At 49.6% G+C, this 22,490-nt stretch overlaps 1 protein-coding gene across 1 annotated transcript; it reads right to left on the bottom strand.

The window, feature by feature from the left end:
• Nucleotides 1-388: 388 nt before the first annotated feature.
• Nucleotides 389-21,937, bottom strand: LOC144934289 (adenylate cyclase type 1-like). The gene is given in 18 exon segments (XM_078859966.1): nucleotides 389-435; nucleotides 438-642; nucleotides 839-963; nucleotides 1,092-1,197; nucleotides 1,314-1,412; nucleotides 1,591-1,737; nucleotides 4,370-4,486; nucleotides 4,813-4,942; nucleotides 5,359-5,696; nucleotides 5,903-5,992; nucleotides 6,932-7,016; nucleotides 13,705-13,802; nucleotides 14,074-14,274; nucleotides 14,482-14,634; nucleotides 14,836-14,977; nucleotides 19,259-19,417; nucleotides 21,065-21,192; nucleotides 21,860-21,937. Coding segments are annotated over 18 exon segments (2,448 nt in total).
• Between the last annotated feature and the right edge of the window lie 553 nt (nucleotides 21,938-22,490).

Raw genomic sequence — 22,490 nt, forward strand, 5'->3', positions numbered from 1 at the left:
CATTCCATGGCATTTCAAACTGCTCACCAGCTGCCAATTACAACCCCCACAAGCCGCGTCCCTCGAATCGGCAGCTGCGCTCCCACCGGCCGTCTTGCTCGCGCATCAAACGCCACTCGGAGGCCGTAATTCTAACCTGCTCCAGTGACAACAAAAATACATACGTATTTATTTATTTGTGCTTATTTTTTGAACGCCTTCAAAACACGTATGGTAACATTCCAGGCAACAAGAGACAACATTCAACGAGGAGTCAATACGTTTCGTTGTCGCGCCCACAAAGCTGACTGCCACTCAGCATTATTTTCGCCCGATAGGGTCCATCGAGCACTTTTACAGTTGGGACTTCGTCAGCCACAGGTCGACGAGCGAGGTACTTGCTCAGGGTTCAGAGGTCGCCGCACGCGGAAGCATGAACGGCCGTCGGTCCTTGCAGGGGGTTCGCAACACCCCTTTGAGGACTTCCGTCGACCTGTCCGTGCAGGAGCTCGGCTGGTGGTGGCGAGCTGGCTTGTCGTTGCTCTTCTGCGATCGCTCTAAGAAGTAGGTCACCATCTCCCCCTTTCCCTTCACGCTCACCTTCCCGCGGCGTGTCATCTCGTAGCCCCTCCTCTGCAAGATCCGGAACACGTCTTCAGTGACCTGGAGGGGTTCCAGCACCATTCAGACCTCGCACTCCAGTCAAGTGCTCTTCTTAGAAAAGTTTAATTCCCATGGCAATTACATAAGCAGGAATAAAAATTGGCTCACGTGACAGCACGCTTTGTAAAAGGTTATAAAATTATATTTTCAGAGTGTAGTGCAGAAGAAGAAAGTCTCAAAATCTAAAATTGCTCACTTGGATCTTGCCCGGGACGCCCGTGCTCTCCATGCGGCTCGCCACGTTCACGGTGTTTCCCCAGATGTCGTACTGGGGCCTGCGAGCACCGATGACTCCAGCCACTACGGGGCCAACGTTGATTCCTGAGCAGATCGAGTTTCATTAGCACAAGAGCTGGCAACGACCACACGGAAATCCACGCGTGCGTGCACGCACACTCGCAACTGTCGCACCACATTTTGCATAAGCCTGCAGGGTTTCCTTCACTTACCGGCACGGAGGATGAAGTCATTATAGGACTGGTAATTGAATTCATCCAGGGCGTCAAACATTTCTCTTACGAAATCGGCCAGAGTGCTCAAGTGAGGATCCTGGCTCTGCGAAGCATCACAAAAACCACAGGGATAAAGGCTATATAAAAAGGTAGTTGCTTAACAATGTTCTCTTTTTAAAAGTCGATACACGAGACCTATAAACAAGTAATTCGAGTCACCTTTGCCTCGGATGATGGAGCCAGTCCCACAGCAGCCATGTACGTGCTTCCGATGGTCTTAATCTTTTCAATGGTGCTGTAGCAAATCTTGTCGAGCAGCTACTAAAAACAGCACGCATCACCTCTGGAATTATATATGTGTTTCTTCAAATAAATAAACAAACCTGCATTCGCTTCTGCCAAAGGGACCACGTGTTCTCACTGCGTGGTAGAAAATTAGCGGGGATGCTCCGCTCCGAGATTAGGAGAGCAACGCCGCATTTCAAAGCTGCGCCACCTGATCAAAGTCGGAGATTATCTCGTTGAGAAGCCGCATACACTCCACGCCCATGTTGTTTCCATCCAGCTCGATGTAGAAGTCATTGAAGTTTGCGATGGAGGCGAACAGCACGCCAACCTGGGCATACGACTGGTGGTACAGGTCCTGCAGACAGCATCGGACGCAAAACTAATTAGCATGGTGGGGGGAAATAATATTTTATCGGCGATTGAAAGCAATTTTGCGAATATGCTCCATTGCCCAGAGCAATAGGGAGCACGTCATTTTATTCAACTTTACTCCGGTGATTGGCAGTGTGCTAAACATAGGTAGTCTTATAAAAAGGCTATGGACTCATTAGAAGTAACATGCATTCAACCGTTGCAGGTTGTTGGTGTGTAGGACGACCACAACAACCGGCATGTCTTCGGGGTTGTACCGCGTGGTGTTTTGGCACAAAAGTCTGACGTTTCGCTCCACATGCTGGGAGCGTCTTCAGGAATTGAGAAAGTGAGCATGTTCCAATCAGTTCTTTCAGAGACACGTGGGACATCACGTGGAACAACACATGACCCATCCCAGAGCGCTCATCTGCACAACAGCCACAACTCCAAACGATGAGTAGTAACATCATTAATAATTGACATTTATAATGCGCAATTCATCCAGGGATCTTAGTGCGTCATGCACGAAGTTAGGAAATAGAAATACGACAGAGTTCACAAGTCATACATGGGAAGTGGAGGCCTGCAGGCGAAACAGGCGAGTCTTTAAAAGAAGACCTACACAGGTCGAGTGGGCTTTTCTGTCTAACCGCTGGCGGGAGGGCATTCCACAGCAGTGGCGGCTCCTGCAAAATCTCTCAGGGGGGGCAAATGTTTGGATGATTGATCAGGATAAGGTCCACCCATGCAATGGATAAATTAACAGCTTAAACATGTAAAGGCAACTTCACTACTTTAATATTAATGAAAAATAAGGTGACTCTCATCTCCTTGTTTGTTTCTATACTCACTATTATTACACTACTTACATCACATTACTCGCTTAATACACTGCTTACTTATACGGAAATTTTGCTCTTCTCTCTTTCAAAGTAGCAAAGTGATCAATTACTCTCTCATTGAAAGCAGGCATGTTCCTGACTAGTTCCCTCTCCATGGAAAGCATAGCCATTGCATTCAGACGTTCCTGTCCCATTACATTTCTCAGGAATGTCTTGATTCTCTTTAAGGTTGAGAAACACCTCTCAGCTTCAGCAGTTGTCATGGGAGTGGTTATGAGGATGTTTCTACAGAGCAACAGTCTCTGAAAAAGTATCCTGGAGGTTGTACTTCAGCAAAACCTGGTACAGCGCTAGTGCACCACAGCAGCCCTTGAATTCTGGACTCTCATAAATGACAGACAGTTCAGTCTTCAGCTTCGCCTTATTTAACATAGGGTATGCCCTGACAGTGATGTTCAGAGCCTCAACAGGGAATGTATGGCCATGCTGTTGAAACATCTCTCCTTGTAGCAGCGTGGCACTTACAAGGTGGTCGGTAAAGGAGAACCTTTCTTTGGTGTGCAATACAGTATATAATTTAATGTTGGGTTTGTCTATGGCAGTATATAGTAGGGTGTAGACTCGTGTGACGTAAGAGAATAAAGTTTAGATGCAAGCATATTATATATATTTTTTACGACGTAGAATTGTAATGTATTACTTACTGTTAGTAACTCAGCGTATTGTAGAGTATATTTAGTATACTGATGATATGTAGTTTATACTTTAGTTGTTTACGTGGTGGTTTTAGTTACTGAAGCTACATAGTATTAACACTCCTTCCCTTCATTAATGCTACCTTTATCCCCTCCCTTTGATGCTGCTAATCCTGCATAATGCACGGGCATAAATAGTACTATTCACATACCTGCATTTCCCATATCACATACCTGCATTTCCCATATCCCCTCCCTTTGATGCTGCTAATCCTGCATAATGCACGGGCATATGCAGTACTAGTCACATACCTGCATTTCCCATAAATGTGCTAAATTCTTGTTGATATTTCATATTCTTTTGTTAAGGCTCCCCCTTTCTTCCCCCCTTCCAACCCAGCTTATATACATGCTCCAAGCACGTGTGCTGTTTCATTCAGACGCTGTCGCCTCGACAGACCTGGTTTTCACCTGAGGACGGCTACTTGCGTTGTGGCCGAAACGTCGTGAGAATTATTTTATTATGTTTTATTTTTATTATTTTATTACTTCCCTTCTACGTGACTTTACCAAAAGAACCAAGAAGATGAATCCCTGCAGTCACGAATGCTTTAAATCGAAATTCCACTAGGTGGCGACATATAATATTGTTGACTGAAACGTGCTGACATATGATGACGTAAGCACGTTAGTGCGAGCCCTCCCGGAAGCCATAGAGACTGCATTGCAGCGCCCGCCGTTAGAAAAAAAACACCTTTGAATGTAAGTCTATGGGACCACTCGGGGCGATTCTCAGCCAGAGTGAAATCGCCCAAAAAGAGGCGGTACTCCACAGAACGTGACATGACGCTGATTGGACTATATCCAGAGGCACAGTAACGGCTAGCATAGCTCTGTGGTTGAATGAGATTGTTAATGTGATTGAAAAAGTCCCTTTCACACATTGGTGGTGCGTCGCCCAATCGCCCTAATGAAGAAACCGCCCCTGGTCCACAGTCATAACGAGCAGCTGTCCTGTGGTGGATAGGGTGACGCAGGACACTGAGGCCTCTGCCTGGTGGCAGCTTTTGCCGATGGTGCGGTGAGCGAGAGAGACCATGTTCCTGGGGTTGGACTTGAGGAAGTGCTGGGCCACGTGCGCTGGCAGCAGGTTAAACAGGATCCTCTTGTTGTCGTCTTTGACGCGTTCCATTTCGATTCTCTCCTCTTCCGCCTTTGAAACACAACGCAAATTAAATGACGGTGAAGCAACACTCACTCGCAGGCAAGAACATTATTCCCAATGCCCCCTCACACGCACGCGGACGTGTGGCGTGATCTTACGTTCCACTTTTCACGAAGTAACTGTAAAGGACAGACAGGGCCGGTGATCTGTGCATCTGTTGCGCCACTGCGGCCAACCCAGCCAATGCATCTATCGTGGCTACAGAATTAACCGATTAGTGAAGGGTCACGGCCGTGAGACATAAATCGTGATTCCTTTACCGTTATCGTTCTCAACGACAAAGCTACGAGCACCAGGGAAGGATCAGCAGGCACCTGGAGAAACCAGAGGTAGTCGAGACGGAGGCCGAGGTCGAGGCGGTACGCGTGTAGCCCCACGGTGCACGCCAGCAGCACGGAAGCCAGCGCCGGCTCAAACGCCCTCGCGCCATATGCCTGGCCCGGCCTGCCCCGGCACCACGCACAGCAGCGCCACGCGTGAGACTGGCGTGGGACTGGCCCCGGCGGGACGAGCGGCCAAACACAGACATCAACCTTCTCAGAACGCTCTCGAGAGTAAAGGGACCAATTTAGAAGGAGATTTGAGACGCGTAGACTCACACAGACACTCACAAAGCGTATCGTACATTAGAGGGACTATGTTGATGTCACTGGCAAAGGGCAGAAGCAAGCAGTAGAGGGAGACCGAGGGTGAGAGGAAAGGGTGGGGTGGAATGAGATACGAAGATAGTGGATGTGACGAGAGAAGAGGCACAGAATGTTAGCGGCTGACTTCCCCCCATCTTTCGGGAATGAGCGTGCCGGCTTTGAAAATGGCGTAAACACAATCGGCAGTAACGGTCGATCCGGTGTGGTAACTACCCAAGAAAATGGCGGTAGCCAGTGCACTCAAGCACCAAGATGTTGGCAGCAGTGAGTGCGACGAGCGCCAGCAGCTTTGGCAAGGATGGGACGTGCAAGAACAGGGCCAGTGGCAGTATGGCGCTCCAGCAGCCCAGCAGGGCACACTGGGCCGGGTCCCCCGTCCCCGCCAGCGCTGCCAGGCCGGGGCTGTGTCCTCTCTCCTCTGCTCCTCGCTCCACTGCTCCTGCTGGGGTTGGTGCACCCTCGCCTTTGCCCCGCTCCATGGTCCCAGCAACCCATGCGCCGCTGGCGGTGGTAGAGTTGCCGCCGGGCCACAGAAGTGGCACGTTCATCGCCTGTGAGCGGCACGTAATGAGGGAAAGGATGCATCGGGTGAGAGGGCGCAGCCGGTGGCAGCGGGTGGGAGTGCGTAGCGGGTGGGAGAGCGAAGCGGGTGGTAAAGCACAGCGGGTGTAAGTGGCAGCGGGTGAGATTGCACAGCCCCGGGGCCGCACCGCGCGGGGCAGCAGTGGCATGGCTCGCGGGATGGACAGCTGCTCACCATGCAGCTGAGAGACACGGAGTAGACTAGGGCGGCAGTAGACAGAGCCATAGCCGTCCGCAGATTCACCGTCGCGCATTCCGAGCGGCACTACGACATGAGAGCACAACTCAACGCGGGCAACGCCGCATCGGCAATAACCATCGAATATCACCAGACGAATACAAATCACAGGCCTTTTTTTCTTATTGAGCAACGCGATTATAAAATTGTTTCCATGATGCAAGGGTGAGGAACCCACGGCTCGCGGACCAGACACGGGACGCGGCATTAAATTTGCAGGGCCCACCGCGGTCAGTCACAGGAGGCCTATGACGTTTGAAGCGGCCCATGAACGATATGGGTTTTTGTCGCTGGAAGCTTCTGAGCCTTAATGATTGGGCCATAGGGGAATATGTCTGAGCTGGCAACAACACTGCGTTTCTAATTTCAGTGGATTAAGTCATTGGCTGTCTCACAAGTAGTTCTGAGCGCACACAGGGTCAATGCGTACGGTTCTACGACTATTAAAGTTTCGTGTGGCCTGCCAAACTGATTTCCAAGTTCTCTCTCGACCCTCCGTAAGGAGAAGGTTCCGCTACCCCTGCCATAATGGCTCATTTTAGAATCGTGAAAGAAACAGCACGCTCTGAGCACATTTCCACGAAGATTCAACTCGACGCGACTTGTCCGCACAAAAACTATCAAGTGGCGAGAAGCGCTGGAGCAGCCAGCTACTTACCCACTGTGAGCGTGGCGACTGAGCTACATTTGGCAACGCGAGTGGCACTACTTTGAGATAACTTTTGACGTTGCACATGAAAGAAGACGACAAGAAAGAAAGGACGAGAGAGACAGACTGCACCGTTACAGTTGTACTTGTCTATGGGGCGGGACATGCACAGATGTGTTCATGGATAATTAAGTCTTACATCCCAAAAAAAATGTGGGCATTGCATTAATGTGTACTGAGCGTATTCAATAAACAGAGTTGCAGATGTAGGAACTTCTAACTCGGCGCTTTGACTGCAACCATTGCTGCGATTTTACCTTCATGTAGGTGATGCGAAGGCAAACAAGGCAGCCAATGAGAAGAAGAACTGAGAGTGACAACAGAGTGGACACCAGCCTAGTCCTGCAAGAAGCAACAGCACACACACACACTGAGAACACCAGCACACACACACACTGAAAACACCAGCACACACACACACTGAGAACACCAGCACACACACACACACTGAGAACACCAGCACACACACACACACTGAGAACACCAGCACACACACACACTGAGAACACCAGCACACACACACTGAGAACACCAGCACACACACACACACTGAGAACACCAGCACACACACACACTGAGAACACCAGCACACACACACACACACTGAGAACACGAGCACACACACACTGAGAACACCAGCATACACACACACACACTGAGGACACCAGCACACACACACACTGAGAACACCAGCACACACACACACACTGAGAACACGAGCACACACACACTGAGAACACCAGCACACACATACTGAGAACACCAGCACACACACACACACATTGAGAACACCAACACACACACACACTGAGAACACCAGCACGCACACACACACTGAGAACACCAGCACACACACACACTGAGAACAACAGCACACACACACACTGAGAACACCAGCACACACACACACACACTGAGAACACGAGCACACACACACACTGAGAACACCAGCACACACGCACACTGAGAACACCAGCACACACACACACACTGAGAACACCAGCACACACACACTGAGAACACCAGCACACACACACTGAGAACACCAGCACACACACACACACACTGAGAACACCAGCACACACACTCTGAGAACACCAGCACACAGACACACACTGAGAACACGAGCACACACACACTGAGAACACCAGCACACACACACACACTGAGAACACGAGCACACACAGACTGAGAACACCAGCACACACACACAATGAGAACACCAGCACATACACACAATGAGAACACCAGCACACACACACACACTGAGAACACCAGCACACACACACAATGAGAACACCAGCACACACACACAATGAGAACACCAGCACATACACACACACTGAGAACACCAACACACACACTGAGAACACGAGCACACACACTGAGAACACGAGCACACACACACACACTGAGAACACGAGCACACACACACTGAGAAGACCAACACACACACACACACTGAGAACACCAGCACGCACACACACACTGAGAACACCAGCACACACACACTGAGAACACCAGAACGAACACACACACTGAGAACACGAGCACACACACACATATATCTTCTTGGCTGTCCATCGACTACGATGATGGCGCTGCTCCTCTTGTGGATGGGGGTTAGGGATGGGTTAGTGCTTTTGGCGCCCGTGCCACTTCATGTGGCTGTGGAGGCCAATGCGAGAGCCGCACACTCTACTGCAGCTGGGACACGTGTATGTTGGATGTCGGACGGTGTTATCCCAGCTGCGCGTTGGTGTCTCTGGGTGTGTCTCTCGTATGTCCTTTGTGAGATGGCGTCTTCCAGGTGCTGAATGCCTCTGGCACAGGTGGACTGCCAGGTGGAACTGTCCAGCGCCAGGGGTTCCAGGCTGGAGGGATTGATATTACAGCACTTCAGCAGGTCCTTGCCGTGGTCCTTCAAACGCTTTTTCTGTCCTCCATCGGAGCGTTTGGCTGTGCTGATTTGGCCGTAGAGAACTCGACGGGGGAGGCGGTGATCAGGCGTGCGGATCACGTGGCCGAGGCAGCGGAGGTGTCGTTTAGCCATGCTCGCCTCAGTGCAGGGCGACTTGGTGTTGCTGAGGATCTCGGCGTGGGTTACTTTGTACCCTCAGGTCAGCCCGAGGATGCGCTGGAGGCATCTGATGTGGAAGGCTTCCAGGATGTTGATGTGCCGCCTATATAGATTCCAGCTCTCTAAGCTGTAAAGCAGGGTGGAGACACAAACGGCGCTGTAAACTGCCACCTTGAGGTGGGTCTTGAGGTTATGGTTTTCGTAGACCCTGGCCCAGAGGCGTCCAAAGAAAGTGGAGGCTCTATTGATGAGAGTGTGGATTTCGTCGCCAAGGGAGCACGTAGGGGAGAGGGCAGAACCGAGGTTGGTGAAATGGGGTACCAGTTTGAGGTGAATACCACCGAGGTTGAACGTAGGGAGTGAGGGGAATGCAGATAAGAGTTGAGCAATGATTTCTATCTTCTGGGTGTTGACTTGGAGACCAACGGAGCGGTGGTAGAAGGAGGGGACCAGATTGAGGGCGTGTTGCATGGATTCTGGGGTGTAAGCCAGGAGTGCACAGTCATCTGCACATTGCAACTCAAAGATCTGTTGGGTTCTCGTTTTTGTGTGGGCTTGGAGGCGTCTTGAAGAGATTTCTATCCAGACGGTACTGTAGCTGGATTCCGGCGATTGAGTTGAGGGAGTTGTGTGCCAGGCTTGTGACAGCAGCAAGGAGCATGTTGAATATGACTGGAGCCAGAACACAGCCTTGCATGACCCCAACGTCCACGTTTGAAGGGTTCTGATTGAAGCCCACCAAGCACCGCTCTGGCACACATTCCTTCACGGAACTGTTTTAGAATGCTCAAATTTGGGAGGCACTCCAAGTTTGGTGAGCTGCTGCCAGAGTATCTCGCGGATGATGGTGTTGAATGCTTTGGTGAGGTCGATACAAGCTACGAAGAGGTCTTTGTTTTGCTCCCGGCATTTTTCCTGCAGTTTCTTTGCCACAAAAATCACGTCGGTGGTGCTCCTGCCTTTCCTAAAGCCGCACTGGGATTCTGGGAGGATGTTTTGGATAGGTGCTCTGCAAGCCGGATGAGCATTATCCTGGCTTGGACCTTAACGGCGACTGAAAGGAGGGAGATACCTCTGCTGTTGCCACAAGCCTATTTGTCGCCCTTCTTCTTGTAGATAACTACAATATTTGCCTCCTTTCATTCCTATGGGTTGATTTCGGACAGCCAGGTACCATTGATAAGAAGGTGCAAGCGGCGAAGGAGGAGGTATCCCCCGTGCTTCAGGATCTCAGCTGGGATGCCGTCGGGTCGAGCACTTTTGTTGTTTTTCAGGCCTTTGACCACCTGCTAACAGAAGACTATGGTGGGGTGTCGGGTTCATGAATGGGCGGGATATCTGGGAGTGTGTCAAGGATGAGCGGGTCTGTGGCGTTGGTGTGGTTGAGGAGGTTATCAAAGTGCTCCACCCATCTCTCCAAGATCTTTTGGTGGTCCTTGAAAAGCGTGTTTCCATCAGCAGACCTGACCGGCGTGATGGTTTGTTTTTGGGGGCCATAAAGGGCTTTAATGGCATTATAAAACCCTTGGGTGTTGATTGTATCCACGAGGCTTTGGATCTCATTTGCCTTTAGAACCCACCAGGTGTCCTCGATGGCACAGAGAGCACGCTGGGACTCTGCTTTAACCTGGGAGAGAGAGGATTGGAGAGTGGGGGAGTCTGGGTTGGATAGGAAGGCTTTGTGGGCTTGTCGTTTGTTCTGAACGAGAGTGGTTGGAGCAAGAAGCCTGCGCAGGGAGTTGATTAAGGTGAGGGTAGGGGTGTGTAGTCCCTACGCCCATCACCTTCACTCCAGCCAGACATACTCCGGTGGCATGAGGAACTCACGACGACCTTCACCTGGCCAGAACTGCAGGGGACTGCCGGAGATCCGGTTTGTTGAATACCGCCGTTGCGGGTCCCCACCACAGGTTTGGAGTCAGGGTTTTCTACCCTAGCCAAAGTTTATCCACAAGGTAGTGGGGCAGTGGTTGGCAAGTTGTAGATGCCTCTGGGGACCACTGCAGCTCCGGTTTGGCCTGGTGTCACGAGACACCCGTTACCGTGGGCTGCCAATGCGGAGGCACAGTCGAGTCGTGATGATGGAGAGTGGTCTGTACTGGCAAGGATGACTTACGCACTCAACTTCCTGGTTCACCATGATGGTTTGCCAGCGGCAGCATTTGATAGTGAGGGTAGCAAAATATAGCAAGCAAGCATGCAAACAAAGCAGCGGGCAGGCAAGCAAGCAAGCGGGCATGCACCAAACCTCATCAAGATTGCTGCACTAGGAGCATTACATCAACCTGTGGTTAAGGCAACCACTCGTCCACAAAACACATACTAAAAACACCAGCACACACACACTGAGAACACCAGCACACACACACACACTCAGAACACCAGCACACACACACATACTGAGAACACCAGCACACACACACACTGAGAACACCAGCACACACACTGAGAACACCAGCACACACACTGAGAACACCAGCACACACACACTGAGAACACCAGCACACACACACACTGAGAACACCAGCACACACACACACTGAGAACACCAGCACACACACACACTGAGAACACCAGCACACACACACACTGAGAACACCAGCACACACACACACTGAGAACACCAGCACACACACACACTGAGAACACCAGCACACACACACTGATAACACCAGCACACACACACACACTGAGAACACCAGCACACACACACACTGAGAACACCAGCACACACACACACACTGAGAACACCAGCACACACACACACTGAGAACACCAGCACACACACACACACACACTGAGAACACCAGCACACACACACACTGAGAACACCAGCACACACACACTGAGAACACCATCACACACACACTGAGAACACCAGGACACACACACTGAGAACACCAGCACACACACTGAGAACACCAGCACACACACACACACTGAGGACACCAGCACACACACACTGAGAACACCAGCACACACACAGACACTGAGAACACCAGCACATGTACACTGAGAACACCAGCACACACACACACACTGAGAACACCAGCACACACACTGAGAACACCAGCACACACACACACACTGAGGACACCAGCACACACACACACTGAGAACACCAGCACACACACACACTGAGAACACCAGCACATGCACACACACTGAGAACACCAACACACACACACTGAGAACACGAGCACACACACACACTGAGAACACGAGCACACACACACTAAGAACACCAAAACACACACACACACTGAGAACACCAGCACACACACACACACTGAGAACACCAGCACACACACACTGAGAACACCAGCACACACACACTGAGAACACCAGCACACACACACTGGGAACACCAGCACACACACACACTGAGAACACCAGCACACACACTGAGAACACCAGCACACACACACACTGAGAACACCAGCACACACACACATACAGAGAACACCAGCACACACACACACTGAGAACACCAGCACACACACACACTGAGAACACCAGCACACACACACACTGAGAACACCAGCACACACACACACACTCAGAACACCAGCACACATACTGAGAACACCAGCGCACACACACACTGAGAACACCAGCACACACACTGAGAACACCAGCACACATACTGAGAACACCAGCACACACACACTGAGAACACCAGCACACACCCACACTGAGAACACCAGCACACACATACTGAGAACACCAGCACACACACACACTGAGAACACCAGCACACACACACACTGAGAACACCAGCACACACACACACACTGAGAACACCAGCACACACACACTGATAACACCAGCACACACACACACACACTGAGAACACCAGCACACACACACATTGAGAACACCAGCACACACACACACTGAGAACACCAGCACACACACACACTGAGAACACCAGCACACACACACACACACACTGAGAACACCAGCACACACACACACTGAGAACACCAGCACACACACACTGAGAACACCAGCACACACACACTGAGAACACCAGGACACACACACTGAGAACACCAGCACACACACATACTGAGAACACCAGCACACACACTGAGAACACCAGCACACACACACACTGAGGACACCAGCACACACACACACTGAGAACACCAGCACACACACACACACTGAGAACACCAGCACATGCACACTGAGAACACCAGCACACACACACACTGAGAACACCAGCACACACACACACACTGAGGACACCAGCACACACACACACTGAGAACACCAGCACAAACACACACTGATAACACCAGCACATGCACACACACTGAGAACACCAGCACACACACACTGAGAACACCAGCACACACACACTGAGAACACCAGCACACACACACACTGAGAACACCAGCACACACACACACTGGGAACACCAGCACACACACACACACACTGAGAACACCAGCACACACACACACACTGAGAACACCAGCACACACACACTGAGAACACCAGCACACACACACTGAGAACACCAGCACACACACACACTGAGAACACCAGCACACACACACATACAGAGAACACCAGCACACACACACACTGAGAACACCAGCACACACACACACTGAGAACACCAGCACACACACACACTGAGAACACCAGCACACACACACACTGAGAACACCAGCACACACACACACTGAGAACACCAACACACACACACACACTGAGAACACCAGCACACACACACTGAGAACACCAGCACACACACACACTGAGAACACCAGCACACACACACACAAGGGGCACCAGCACACACACTGAGAACACCAGCAAACAGCTGTCTGCTCACCTGACAACATTGCAGTTGTCCGAGTACAGAGTTTTACTCAAAGCCAGCACATCGTTTTATTTCAATCATCTGTCAAATTTGCTTATGCTTGCGGCACTTACAGAGGGAGAAGGAAGTAGTACACAAGGCCCAGGGCAACGTCGGTAACGAGGTAGACAAGCACCGCACTGTGGAAGTGGGCGTCTGGCTCCTGGTGGTACTGCAACAAACATCCAACAACACAACAGCGAAACACAATATCTCAAATTCAGTACATATTCTACTTTCGTCTGCAACGTAAAATGTATGGATCAACGCCGAGTCCCCCGGTGCAGCCTGTCTCTTGACCTCTTTAGTTTTTTTTTCCTTCCTGCATCAACCCAGAAAAATCCAGCAAACAGGACGACGGCACTCCTTGACTGCGATTTCGTTGAATGCGTATGTGGCCGCAATGCGTGGCCGCCGCGCGAAGCAGATCGAGGGCCGCCTGCCTGTCGTTCATGGCCAGCCTGCTTGTAGCGGAGGGACAGCGGCCGCAGGTCAGCGGCAGGGCGCTCGCTGCTGCGAGCTTCGATGAGTCGCCGGACGTAGCGGTTGACGCGCGAGCTCGGGTCGGCTTGCTGCAGAAGGGACGAGGAGGAGAACCCCAAATGGCCCCGCGGTCGCTGGGAGGAGACGCGCAATGTATGGCCCTGAAAGCAGAGACGCCGCCGGGCACGGCACCAATGAGCCAGTGTGTGAAGCGCCGGAGGGCTGCAGATGTCGCCGTCAGGCGATGGAATAAAAAACGAGAAATGGTGCCAAAAAACGACCGCCGAAGCGATGGATGAATGCTGCCTTGCACGGATTGGTGTCGTGCGTCGCCGAGTGTTGAAACAGAGTCGGAGGTGACGTCTTACCCTGTTATCGTCGCGGCCCATGATATCGGAGAATGGGACCTCTGCGCCGAACACCTTGCGGGAATGAATGAGCTGCACCATGACGGAGCAGACCGTCTTGAAACGCATCTTTTTTGCCAGCTGCACGTTTGTCAGCTCATCCCTTTGAAAGGCCTGGGTCAACAGAGGTTCTCGTGATGTTTATTTCCCATCTTGTACACGCAAAGAAAGAAGCGAATTAAATTTGAAATGCCTATAAAGACCGACACGCCGCGTAACTCTCAAATCAATAGTTGCACACGGAGCAAATAAAGACCTTTTTTTTCTGCTCGAGTATATAAATCATGAATAGTTCATAGCACTGCACCCACTAACCTTGCTGCGCTGGGACGGGACGATGAAAAACGTCTCAACGTTGTTCTTGCGCAAGTAGCAGTGCCTCTCCTGCCCGTGACCTGGCTCCACCTCATAGTCGCCCCTCAGGCCATCGAGGGTGGCCTTCGTAATGTGCACCTTCCTGGAAGGATACACAGACATCACGTGGAGCAACCGTTGCATCGCGCGCGTGCCAAGTGCTGCCCACCGTTTTCAGGCACAGTAACAAAGGGATTACATTTGTTACGTTATATCACACTGTGTAACAAAATTTTTTTGTTCCTAGGTAGTGTTATTTCCTAATTGCTTATGCCTCAAAAGTACAGAAAATGGGTATTATTCCCCATAAACCTTTCTTTTGTAACCAGGACAGTGATATTTAGAAATGTACCTATTTTCAATGAGAAAACGGGCGAATTTGTATCTTTCGTTCACGTAAAGTTAGAAAAAAACAACATACGAATAAAAATTTACATGTATTTATACTAAAATAATACAAAAATGACTAGAAAAGATTTAGAAGTGAGTGGATGGAAATATCACAGCCAGTTATAACTTAAACTGGTTGATGACGTCCTTCCAATGATTACTGTGTTCGTGAGCATAAGGCAGATCTGAAACATGGCAGGATGAACACTTCAGCCGTGGCTGATCATTGTTAATTGCGGTTGGCTCACGCGAAATTGATTTCTCTAAGACGAAGGTACTTTGCAAGCCCACTGGCTATCAACAAAGATTTTTTCATGAAGCCATCCATATGTAGGACTTGGAATATGGCGCGCCACGCGTTCTCTTGCGCTGTTGCTATGCAAGAGAGCAGTGTACAGCGGGAGGGTATTTGAGGACGATGTTGTTGTTGCTGAGGCATGAGGGAGACGTCGTTAAGTGGCGTAACAGGTGTTAAGGGTAACCGGGGATACAGGCCGGTGATTGGTTAAGAGGCTGAGTGCTTAATGACTGGCGTCGCCCAGGCGGGAATAACAAGGCCACGTGAGGCTGGGGGCCTGGGGGGCGAGGGGCAATCGGGGGGTGAGATAATTAAGGGGGACTGATTGGGGTGGATATAAAAAGGATAGCGTAACGTAGAGACGGGAGTCTTGGTGGAAGCTGGAGTGATGGTGGCCGGTGATGGAGAGTACGGTAATGGTAATAGAGAGAGAGCAGAAGAGTACGGTAGTTGTGATAGTGTAGAAGGAAGAGTGTAGAGTAGAAGAGAAGCGTACGGACTTTGGGAGAGAGAGAAGAGTGTAGGGTAGAAGAGAAGCGTACGGACTTTGGGAGAGAGAGAAGAGTGTAGGGTAGAAGAGAAGCGTACGGACTTTGGGAGGAAGAGTGTAGGGTAGAAGAGAAGCATACGAACTTTGGGAGGAAGAGTGTAGGGTAGAGAGAAGCGTACGGACTTTTGGAGAGAGAGAAGAGTGTAGGGTAGAGAGAAGCATACGGACTTTTGGAGAGAGAGAAGAGTGTAGGGTAGAAGAGAAGCGTACGGACTTTGGGAGGAAGAGTGTAGGGTAGAAAAGAAGCATACGAACTTTTGGAGAGAGAGAAGAGTGTAGGGTAGAGAGAAGCGTACGGACTTTGGGAGAGAGAGAAGAGTGTAGGGTAGAAGAGAAGTATACGGACTTTTGGAGAGAGAGAAGAGTGTAGGGTAGAGAGAAGCGTACGGACTTTTGGAGAGACGGAGAGAGCGGAGCGGGATCGCGGAGCGAACGGGGAGACACGGAGCGGTGACGATGAGGAGGTGAACTCTAAGTGAATAAAGCGAACGGAAAGACAACCCGAGTACGAGTCCTACACATATATACAGACACAAACACAATTTCAACCGCGAGGATGGGTACACACTCAGCAATCACTGGAAGGACGTCATCAACCAGTTTAAGTCATAACTGGCTGTGATGTTTCCATCTTGTCACCTTCCGATGTTAGTTGGGCGTATCACAAGTTGTTAATTTATTCACAGTTCATGCGTTTACCGTTTTCTTGCTCTCCGATCTGACATTTACATAACCATCTCAGCTTGTGCTGGCCACAGGGCACTTGTACCCCGCCCACTTCGTTCTGATACCAGGAAACTTGGACTTCGCCCATTTTAAACCTTTAAAACAGCTTGCTTTTAGTGGATTTACCCCCCTTTTTTCACCTGATGACGATCGCTTGTGTTGCAATCGAAACGTCGTAGTTCTTAGTTTTTTATTATTATTTTTTGAACCTATCTACGTGACTTTACCTAAAGACCCAAAGAATATGAATTCCTGCAGTCACGAAAGCTTGAAGTCAAGATTTAATCTCTTACACATTAGTCATGGGTGAGATAAATGTATTTGTGTAGGATGGTACAGAGGGGAAAAGAGAACCATGAAGTTCGCTATCCCAAGAATTTGGTGGGAACCCACTGACCACTCAAGCAAATGCTACTTCTGCATGGTGGACCCTTCCAAACGTCGGACTGGCAAGAATGCACCTGCTATCCTTCATCCATCACCCCGGTGCCACACTGCCATGAGCTCCCCGTACCCACTCCTCCGAAGAAAGAGCAGCCATCTTTAGAAGAGAGCAGCAAGTCAGAGAGCGAAGAAGACGTTATAAATCCAGATGACAATTTCAGAGGTGGAGCTGCGGAGAGAAACCCATATTACCCCAACCAAACATACCTCAACGACTTGATCAGTGATCTTGGACTCATCAAGTCCAATGCTGAGCAAGTCGCAGATCAGAGGAAGCGTCACCAAGCTTTTTGCAGTTTTTTCACCAGTCAAGATGGGCTCTGCTTCTGCCACAATGTGACCAGTCTGTTCGAGGCCATTGGAATCGCCTGTAACCAGAATGAGTGGCGCCTCTTCATTGACAGCTCATCCAGGAGCCTCAAAGCCGTGCTGCTCCATAATGGTAACAAGTACCCGTCCCTTCCCCTGGCTCACTTGGTGCACCTCAAAGAGGATTACAATAGCATCAAGACCTTGCTGGATGCCTTGAAGTATGATGAGTATGGCTGGGAGGTCATCGCAGACTTCAAAATGGTGGCATTCCTGATGGGTCTCCAAGGCGGTTGTACCAAGTTTCCCTAATATCTTTGCCTTTGGGACAACAGGGACACCAAGGCGCACTGCCACAGGCGGGACTGGCCACAGCGGACCGAGTTCTCTGTGGGGAGGATCAACGTCAAGTGGGAGCCACTGGTTGACCCCCGGAAGGTGCTGATTCCATCACTGCACAAGAAATTTGGCCTTATGAAACAATTTGTCACAGCTGTAGATAAGGAGTCGGCAGTCTTCAAGTACCTTCAAGACTTCTTCCCTAAGCTGTCTGAGGCAAAAGTCAAAGCCGGTGTCTTCGTTGGACCACAGATAAAGAAGATCCTGGAGTGCAATGAATTCCCCAAGAAGCTCACTAGTAAGAAGAAAGCAGCTTGGAGCAGCTTTGTCGCAGTGGTTCGTGGCTTCCTGGGCAATCACAATGTCGAAAACTATGTGGAGCTGGTTGAGACTGGTGAATAACTACGGCACAATGGTCTGTAGGATGTCCCTCAAAGTCCATATCCTTGATGCTAATCTTGATAAATTAAAGGAGAACATGGGAGCATACTCGGAGGAGCAAGGCGAGCACTTCCACCAGGATATACTGGACTTTGAATGCCGCTACCAAGGACAGTATAACGAGAACATAATGGCATACTACATTTGGGGGCTGATTCGTGAAAGTGATTTGCAGTATAATCGTAAATCTCGAAAAATTACTCACTTTTAAATCTTTGGTAGTAATTTTGTATTACTTTAGTATAAATGCATGTTAATTTTGATTCATATGGTTTTTTTTCTGACTTTATGTGAATGAAAAGACACAAATTCGCCCGTTTTCTCATTGAAAATAGGTACATTTCAAAATATCACTGTCCTGGTCACAAAAGCAAAGTTTGCGGGGAATAATAGCCATTTTCTACATTTTTTTAGGTATAAGCAATTAGGAAAAAAGAATTGTGTTACATCGTGTTATCAGCATCGCTAATTGACCATAGACTGGTGGGGTAACACGTCATGAGTAGCCACAGCCACAGCGAAGGTGGTTTGCCGGGTGCACGAATGTGATTTGATTTGCTTGACCCAGACAGACCCAGCAGAAGTTAAGCCCTGGCGCTACCTTAATCTGCATCTGTGTGGTCCAAACTACCAACGTTGTGGTCTCATTTTGACCACCTCAATTGCATTGGCAAGTCACGTGAACCTCCGTTTGTTTCGGTAGCACCACTTTTCAACAACTTAAAATTGGCAAAGCCTATACTCTCTCTCAGTTTCTCGTTAAAGTCAGATGATGTCCACATGTCTGCAATGAAAATGAAAACCAGGGTATTTTGGATCACGATCGCCAGGCTCCTTTTTTTTTTGGCAGTTTCGTCGAAACCACACGGCCACGTGGTTCCACTCACCCTGGTAGGCCACCCGCCTCCATGGCATTGGCGAGTGTTACGTCGTTGGACCACACGTCGTACTGCCACTTGCGCAGGCCCAGCACGCCACACAGCACGCGACCCGTGTGCAGCCCCACACGCATGTTCAACCTGACCTCCATGGCCTCCGCTACCAGGCTGCCCAGACACACACACACACATAGATGAATACACAAAACAATTATCAACCTTGTATTTATACAGACCCATTGGGGGCAAGTATTGCTTGTGAGCACCTATTTAGCGTGGGACGGTGCAAAAGGCAGTGTGGTGAGACCAGTGCCATGCTCGGCCGACCTCGTCTTCCCGATGCTGATGTTTACACACGGAGTGGTCGATTCGTGCCAAGTCGACCCAGGGAATATCCACATGCCGCCGATATTTGTGTGTGTATGTGTGTCCATGCACAAACACGGCAGGCTTATATAAACGGCACAGATCCATGACTTGAATTTCACATGACGATCCTGTTTGAGTGCACGTTGTGAGGTTGAGCCTGTTGGCACTCGGGCAGAGTGATAGCGGAGGGGAAAATGAAACCACTCCCGTGCCTCATAATTTATCTGACAAACCAGGACCCACGGAATCTGGCTTCGGATGCCACGTGGTTAAGAAGCCATGCAGTGCCACAGCCAAACAGATGGAGTTTCACCCATTAAAGGGCTTTCATGGAAATACGTGGCCCAACGAGACACAGTGCCCAGTTCTTTGTTTTGTTTCACTTTATACAAAATGTGTGGTTTTCACAAGTATATTTTTGCAGATTTTTGTGGTATCAATTCATTCATTTTTATCCTGTTCTTTTTTTCTATTGTTGAACCATTAAATTGCTTCATCCTGTCGATTGCTTAACTCCCGCTACGGTTGTGAGACCCCCCATCGTAAATGGTCCCCGAAAACTATTTTCTGGTAAAGTTACGAAGTTGTACAAATATTTTTCACATTTTAAAAGAGAAGAACAAACAATAAGAAAGTTTGTTTTTACAAGTTACACTTCAAAGGAAGACAACGAATTCCACAATCAAATCCTGAACGAACTAGTCAATATCATGACTCAAAACCCTAACCACCATCATCACTGGTACAGACACATGGATCTAGAACCAAAAATAACGCAAGCTGCCAGTCCTCATTTGCGTAGAGATCTAAGTACATTTTGTAATAATTAATTTTAAATCTTAAAACCAGATTTAATCACAACCCAACTCCGTTATTGTTTTTTAATCCAATAAAATCGTATGTACCCAATAAGAAACTCATCTCTGCAGCTTCCCCACAATGCCGTGCGGTGATGCCATACAAGAATAACACTGTGGTTTATTTTTTTTATTTAAAGCTTTCGTGACTATAGGGATTCATATTCTTGGTTCTTTCGGTAAAGTCACATAGAAGAGAAATAATAAAATGATAATACTGTGGTTTATGTTATACGTGAAAGTATCTCTGAGTCTCAATACTATTTGCAAGAGGGTCCTGCATTGGGATGTTTGGCCAACTCTATTAACAAGTGTTTGGATTCACCTGGGAGGGATATCAGAGTACTGGGAGGATATCAGAGTACCTGGAGAAAACCTGCACACAGAAGGGGGATAACACTCAACGGGTCTCGTCCACCACAGATTACTTCACAAACTAACTTGCTGTACTGCCCTATCCTGGCCACCTTGCAGCACAGTGAGTAAAGGAGTATTGATCACAGTGAGCACGCAGTATTAACCAAGGTCATCCGCCAGGCTCGAACAGCAACGCCGCCGTTCGGCCCTACCGCACGCTTGCAAGACCCACTCGATGGTGTCGATCATGTCGAGGCCCATCTTGACGCAGCAGTGCGCGTGGTCCGTCTTGGCCAGGGCGAGTCCGGACACGCAGTAGTAGCAGTCGCCCAGGATCTTTATCCTGCGGCAGTGGTTCTCCTGCAAGGGGACCGCGACGTGGCCACCACGGCAGAGTCCCCGGATCAATCGCTAACCCAAGCCTGGTTAAACGTCGGGATGAACATTTGAATTCACGTCCTCACTCTCAACCGATGCGAGTGATCGCAGTTGGGCGCGCTCAAGTCGCCGGCTGTGAGTTATGCAACTAGTTTCAAGATGAACTTGTGGGCAGTGTTTTTCAGATGCAAGTAGCATTGGAAAAATAATCCACTTACAGATGAAGGATTATACACACCGTGTCAGTCGTGGAGGTTGCTTGACCATACTTCCCCACACTGGTAAGTGTGGGCTGTTGAATGGGGGCAACAAGGCCAGTTCAGATGTCACTCGCCAGTAATGTTTGCCATGGCCGGTAACAGAACTCAGGTTACTAGGTTCTGAGTGCAGAGCAAACACCACTGCCCCACCGCCCCCCCCCCCCCACCTTGAGCATCGTGCGAGCACTCACTCATCTCGAACCTTCTTCTTGTCCACAAAAGCTGCACTTTAAATGTGCACCCGTGCTGCTGAAATTGCCGTTTGTGTTTATTGATTTGACAGTTGAGGAGGGTCACGGGGTGATGACGTCCGACCGCGACCAAGGAACACACTGGAAGGGAGCAGCTGAGGTGACAGGTTCGGCCTCCGAGCTCGTGAGGTTAATTACCGTGGCGAGCTCGTCGAACTTGCTAAACAGCTCGTTGAGCAGCTTGACGAGCTCCTGCGCCGTGCACTGCGACGCCATCCCGGTGAAGCCCACTATGTCCGCAAACAGGATGCTGAGGAGGAAGGACGCACGCACGCGCGTGCACGCGGGCGACAACGTAAAACAAAACAAGGCAATGGGATCAATAATGGCATTGGTACATTAATAGTCACCAGGTGGCACTGTGGGACAGTCGAATAGAACCATCCGTTTTCCACGACGGTTGCAATACCGTCAAATATATTAATTGAGAACGGCTGCGGGCAGCCACCTTGATCAGCATAAAGTTAGCGGGGATGTTGTGAGGGAGGCATCATTTCTGCGGCATGAATGCACGCGATACTGTGGACTCTGGCTTAGGTTACTCTCTAGAAAAGAGTGGAGGGAACCAGGGACTGCCTCGCCACAAAACGGTCGCGGCGGTTAGAAAACTTGGCGTGGAGGGAACATTCCATTATTTTCTCATGCGTTTCGTGTCCTGCCACTGATGTGTTAAATTGGAGCACAATTGTGTCCAAATTTATTATTATTATTAAAGTCTTATTTATGAAAACCTTGACTCCGTATGCTACTTTTTTTTTCATGTGGTTCT

This window comes from Lampetra fluviatilis, chromosome 10, assembly GCF_964198595.1.
Source record: "Lampetra fluviatilis chromosome 10, kcLamFluv1.1, whole genome shotgun sequence".
Classification (NCBI taxonomy): Eukaryota; Metazoa; Chordata; class Hyperoartia; order Petromyzontiformes; family Petromyzontidae; genus Lampetra; species Lampetra fluviatilis.